The 6,068-nt window shown below is 37.9% G+C and overlaps 2 protein-coding genes across 2 annotated transcripts in view; both read right to left on the bottom strand.

The window, feature by feature from the left end:
• Positions 1 to 2,104, bottom strand: part of ptger1c (prostaglandin E receptor 1c (subtype EP1)) — a 4,199-nt gene extending 2,095 nt beyond the window's left edge. The window contains exon 1 of the mRNA XM_032538597.1: positions 1,914 to 2,104. The gene's annotated coding sequence lies outside the window, so the exon portion shown is untranslated. The remainder of the gene's footprint in view (positions 1 to 1,913) is intronic.
• A 974-nt stretch (positions 2,105 to 3,078) lies between these two features.
• The window catches only part of adgre5a (adhesion G protein-coupled receptor E5a), a 9,134-nt gene continuing 6,144 nt past the window's right edge, over positions 3,079 to 6,068 (bottom strand). The window contains exons 13-19 of the mRNA XM_032538556.1: positions 5,794 to 5,997; positions 5,180 to 5,397; positions 5,026 to 5,086; positions 4,850 to 4,941; positions 4,494 to 4,662; positions 4,320 to 4,415; positions 3,079 to 3,896 (exon numbers count right to left, since the gene is read on the bottom strand). Coding sequence (XP_032394447.1) covers positions 3,855 to 3,896; positions 4,320 to 4,415; positions 4,494 to 4,662; positions 4,850 to 4,941; positions 5,026 to 5,086; positions 5,180 to 5,397; positions 5,794 to 5,997 — 882 coding nt within the window. The 3' untranslated portion in view covers positions 3,079 to 3,854. The remainder of the gene's footprint in view (positions 3,897 to 4,319; positions 4,416 to 4,493; positions 4,663 to 4,849; positions 4,942 to 5,025; positions 5,087 to 5,179; positions 5,398 to 5,793; positions 5,998 to 6,068) is intronic.

The raw sequence follows: 6,068 nt of genomic DNA, 5'->3' as shown, positions 1-6,068 counted from the left end.
AAAAAAAACATTCTTTATGTTCTTGGCATTTGATATTTAGGATTGTGCAAGGTGTTATTGTCTTCACTACAGTTTACAGTCACAGAGGTTGGAAAGATTTGTAGCGAGACACATGACAAAGGCCTCAGGCCATTTTTGAATTATAAAACATACTATACTATATGCACCTTAGCCAAGTGGATGAGAAGAGGATTTTCAAAGCTTTAACAAACTTTACTGCCAGTTGTGGTGTGGAGATGTAGGGAACTTCTGCTGATTTTTTTTGATCGGTTTGCAGTAAACAGGCTCGCCTACCATTGTGTATTTCACATTTCTTTCCACGCTTCAGATCTCTCACTTGCCATAATCCTACCTTTGCTTATTTGTATTTTGCTCCTGCTCCACAACTCCTCAGTTAGCTAGTTCCTTAACTCTTTACTCCATTTCAGGTACTAGTATTTTGGTTTTGCTGAACTGTTATAATGCAGTCATTGTGCCTCAGTTTATCTGTGTTGGAAAGAGAGAGTTTGGGGTTTTAAATTGTGGGTTACATAATACCTTAGGATCAATCCCCTATTTTTGAGCTAGTTCCCATTTAGTTTTAGCTGAACCAAAACTAAAGAGAAACTAAACTCATGGATGATTTTAAACTGCAAATTATGGCACAACTGTCTGGTATTTGGTTTGCTACTTAATATTTGTTGTCATTCAAACTTTAAGCAGAAGGATGTGCATTAGCAACATTCATCCTATTGTGATACTGCATGCATCAGCCACTAGGCAAGATATTTGTAACAGGTTCATTGATTCTTACTCCCCAGGCACAGCAATAATGTGCACAGACTCTCTTAGTAGGCATACAAAACCTATGAGGGGTGGTGATGGCGCAGTGGATATGACACATGCCTTTGGTGTGGGAGACAAGCGTCTGATTCCCACTGTGATACATCATCCAAAGTGTCCCTAAGCAAGAAACTTAACCTATAGTCGTTCTAGAGGTGTGCGACCTCTGACATATATACTGTGTATATATATATATATATATATATATAGCAATTGTAAGTTGTCCGCTAAATGACATGTAATGTAAAAAGCCCTCCAGTGAGTTCCAGGAGCAGAAATGTCTTTATGTAAAAAGTCAACACTGCTTTTAAAAAAATTAATCTGGCTGTTTTCCATCTTCTGACCAAAAGACTCTTTAAACGTGTTGCTTTGTTAGCAACCTCCACATAAACTGTTGAGTATCAAGACCTCCAAAGGCTAAAAAATACCACTTGAAGCCTCAGGGAAAGTCAATAAACTCCATAGTTTCTCCTTGTGTCTTCACCGGTAACTCACAGCTGATCAAGCAGTCCATTTGTGTTCATTTATTTATATTTTGCTTTTGCAGTTCTTTCTGGTACCTCTCTCTTACTTCATCAATAGACTATGTACAGAGAGTGGTGTTTTCCCTGGAGCGTGTGATTCCAGGGAAACTGCATGATTAAAAGAAATTATTTTAGGTATTAGGAGGATGTTATAGCAAAGGAATGCTGCCTTCTTGACCATGATATAATTTACCATGACAGATACTGTATCTTTTCTCAAACATCAAGGCTGTTACTCTGAATCTCTTGTTTTATACTTCTTTTACTGTGTTCTTTAAACAGAACAAAACGTTTCTTAACAACGTAGGCATAATAAAGAAACACCCATCTGGGGGAAGTGCTAATTCTCATTATCCACATTTTAAATGGATGTCAGAATCTTTCTTTAACTCCTCACAGCTCTCATTTATAATGAAAGTGGATGAATTAGATAAAATCAAGGAGGAATCCAGCTTTCCTAGATCCACCTTCCCTTAGACTAATTTGCTGCCACAGAAGAATGTTCTAACTGTGTTATCTATGAAGTAAATTACCGTGAAATGGTTATGAATAATAAATCAAACTTACCACCAGACGCCTCCGGATGAACACTGGATTATTTGTGATGGTGCAGAGTAAATGAGAGCTGCCTGATTGGCCACGATAAGTATTCACTATTGTTCACAATCATTTGCTCTCGTTGGTCTCCCTTTCTTCGTCCTGCCTCTCTGACTGATTCTCATTCTCCCTGGTCCGGCTTTTTCTCTCTCCAGAGGTTTGGCAACTTTTTTATAGCTGCCTGCCGGATCTGCATTTTCCGTCCTCTTCCCCCCTGGATGTGGTCCTTCTATCTAATTACCGTCCTTGTTGATCCTTTGCACCAGAGGGGATCTCAGCCATCACTTTCAGTTTGTAGTATTGATCCAATGCAAGCTGAATAATTCAACAGTAAAAATAGTCAGCTACTTTCTCAAATTCTCACTGCTAGTTCCATGTCCTTCAAAACAGGAGATTTGAGTCTGTAATTCAACTGGTATCATGAAGATTATCGCCCACTGTCAGTCACATAAACATACATTAAGCACAGAGACGGACATCAGAGGAGTTTGAAGAGGAGAGCACGATGATGATTAGTTGCCTCAAGGGTTTCTGGTAAAGCTTGTGAGATCCTGCTTGGAAGAACGGGACACTCGGATGCCATACTAAACATTTAAAAGATAATTCTCAGGAGGTAAGTATAAACCAAAAAAGGCATAAGCAACTTACAGTAGCATGATTTGTCATGTTTAAAGAGGGGACACTCAGTTTAAGCTACACTTAAATATTGTACAATAAAACATATGTTTGAGACTTCTTAAAGAATTTGTTTGTTTTTTTAGACTTAAGACTTGTTTTGAGGCCATCATGTATTCTACGTCAACAGGAAGGAAGAGATGATAATCTTCTATTTCCTCTGTACTGTATGTACACAGTTTCTATCTTTAAAGTAAAGTGTCACAAATGAAGTTGGAATTGAAGATATCATTGCCTTGGTTTGGCAATGGCTTTCTGTTACAAAGCTCTTCACTTTACTCGTAGTTTGCTAATATTTTGTTGCTTTTTTTCTGCGAAATCTTGACTCTGACATAAAGAACTTTGAAAATAAAGTAGTTTTTTTCCTTCAGAGGTTCAAAACTTATTTACATATATATACAGTATATATTTTAAATAAAATAATTCAAGGCCATTGGTGAGAAGACCTTCACACAGAACCTGAGGTACATCAGGATATTTATTTAATTTAAAGCTTCCAGCAGAGGCAAGAAAAATACAGAATAAAAGATGGGTATTTTGACCAAACATCAATCACAAAGTCTAAATTGTACTAACATCTTTATAGACAATAATAACAAAAGTTATCTTTGAACATTCAAGTTTAAAACTTGATAAATACCAACTCTTTTAAACTATTTGTAAAAAAAAATACATTTAACATGTTACAGCATGCTGAATTACCCATTGCCCGGCAATATACACACACAAATTTCAGCGTATTTCTGTTTCAAAACTATCTTTGTTGTTTGTACAGAAAATAGTGGATGCTTCAGAAATGTTTTTCTTTGCTGGTTGAATAAAGTACCTGGATGACATGACGAGCCATGTTAGATGTACCTGATTAAACAGGTCTTCATAAAAATGATCTATCACTTTAATTTTTTGGTCCAAAATAAGGGATTCATTTTTTATCATTCAATAAATACTCAAATAAAATAAGTAATCTCTATTATGGTAAAACTGTCAAATGTGATTTCTCGTTTTGAAGGAAATCCTGAATTTTATTAAATTATGACCACCAGTTGCATTTTAGCTTTAAACACATAGACCAGCTCAGTAACAAAAAAGTAAAGAAAATGTAAATAAGGATACTATTTACAACATTTTGCAGTGATGCAAACTGGTGCATTTTTCACAAAATGGGAGGGTAGTAGTTGGCCGGATGTCTGAGATGGAAATAAATCAGACTTTGCTCCCACGACACTGTTTTACTCCTCACATGCAAGACTCTCCTGTGTCCTGGGTGCTCTTTGATGCCTGAGAACCACATAGGGAAGAGACAAGCCCATAAGTCACAAAAGACACTGTCAGTACTCTTTCATTCTCAGGATAGGCTGTGCTCTGACACACTTCACTTCACATCTCCTATAATACCATGTCATCTTCAAACCCTGAAAAAGATTTATGTGTTTTTGCTTTCGGAAGGTTTCCAAATCAAACTTCTAATGACTTAACCGCATTAAGTCTTAAGAAATCTAATTACAGATCAAGTGTATGCTGTCCACATGCATACTACATGTTTGAAGGCATTTGTTATTTAACAATAAGTGAATGTAATTCTTTTCTAGATCCAGTGAGTGTTGACAACAAAGTGATTGGATAATAAGTTTAACTTTACTGTCTTCACTGTCATTCCACCTGAATCAGAGACACTGCGGTGACATTCAAATAACGGCTTACATGAGCTTTGCTGGTGTTCGAATAACTGAAGTTTGAGTAGCTCTTCTTCCCAGGTGCACAGCATCTGGACAGGATGTTTCCATATTCTTCCCTCACCTGAAATCAGAATACAAATTGAGTTTGGACACCAGAAAAAGCAGCATAGCTTTTATTTTTGAGAGGAGATTGACTGACCTGTTTAGAAAACAGACAGTGCATGATGAAGAGCATAACGCCCTGAAAGCTGCCAAAGATGGTAAACAGGTAAGATGTGATTATTGTGCTCTCATTCAACTGGAAGCAACCAAAGATCCACATGGTGCCCAACAAACACAGCTGAGCCACTGCAGTAATGGTGAACGCCCTGCAGGAGGCAACAAAGACACACACAGGTTAATCTGAGGCACTTTAACAAGAGTAGTTCACATTTTAGGGAAGAATATTTAGTCTTAATGTCTTTTCAGTCAAATTATGTTCCCATTTTTACAAACATGCAAACTTTGTACAGCATACGTGTGTCTGATTGCTGCAGGCAGCTTGTGCTGACTCACTTTATTTTCTGCAGATTGTCCAGGTCAGGGTTTAAACTTGTAATCTTCTGTGCCAACTTCCACACAGTGACGAGAAAGAAAAAAATGTTTACCTGAAAGGAAAAGGGATGATGAGGTTTTATCAATGTTCAAATGTTTGGGATATTTTTCAACTAAATAATTATTTTCTTACTCACAATGATGATGACGCAGGCAGGGCCAAAGAAACTCCAAATGAATTCAAGGTTCAACCAACAACTGCAATGCACATTGAGAATTATGGCACCATAACCTGGGATTCAGGTATAAATTAAAAACAAGACAAATATAGCATCTGTGTGGGGAACTTACTGTCTTTCGGTGCCATATCCCTTGGGATTAGCTAAGGCGGATACAGCGACAATAACAGCTGGGACTCCATAGCCACCTGCCATCATGTAGAGAATTTTGAAGTTGGCGTTAAAGACCAGGACTACCATCCTGAAGAGTTGAATGCCCTCCAGACACATCCAGCAAAATGCTGCCAGGAAGAAGAAATGCAGCAGCCCTGCTACCACTGCACAGCCAACCTAATGCAGTAGGGAGAGAGATGAAGAACCGGATGACAGCAGTGAAAAAAGGACAAAGGATGCTGAGAAATGAGGAGAAACAAATATGGAAAAAACTGAAATGTTGTTTATAAATATTCAGCACCCACATCAATCATTTAGCAGCTGTGCTGTTCCTTAGTATCATAATCAGAAAGGCTTTACTGCCAAGTACTTAACATTAACAAGGAATTTGCCTCGGTGGTTGGTGCGTACAAAAAAAAACTTACCAAAGATTATTATGAAATAAGTAATAAATACAGAATCAAATCTATTCAATCTATTCCTCTGCTGTATTTGAATGAGTCAGAAATCTTACTGCATTCATTGAGACTTAGCAGGCATATTGACTGTGCAAGCTGTTGCAGAAGTATTTACCTGGCTCTCCGTACGAGAAATGCCTGCAAGGAAGATAACGGTGGCAATGAAGAGGCTAATACAGAGGTGCAGGTGGATGGTGGTTCTTGGACTTTTGATGGAGTGGATCAACGAGAACGTCAGGATGCAGATGAACAGGCAAATTAGTGAAAGTGACAGACCCACTTGGGTGATCAGATTCAACACAAACTTGTTGTCGTTGTCCTGTTGATAGAAAGAGAAGGACATTGCAGTACACACACACACACACACACACACACACACACACACACACA

This window comes from Etheostoma spectabile, chromosome 15, assembly GCF_008692095.1.
Source record: "Etheostoma spectabile isolate EspeVRDwgs_2016 chromosome 15, UIUC_Espe_1.0, whole genome shotgun sequence".
Taxonomy (NCBI): Eukaryota; Metazoa; Chordata; class Actinopteri; order Perciformes; family Percidae; genus Etheostoma; species Etheostoma spectabile.
This window is presented reverse-complemented; position numbering and strand designations above follow the sequence as displayed.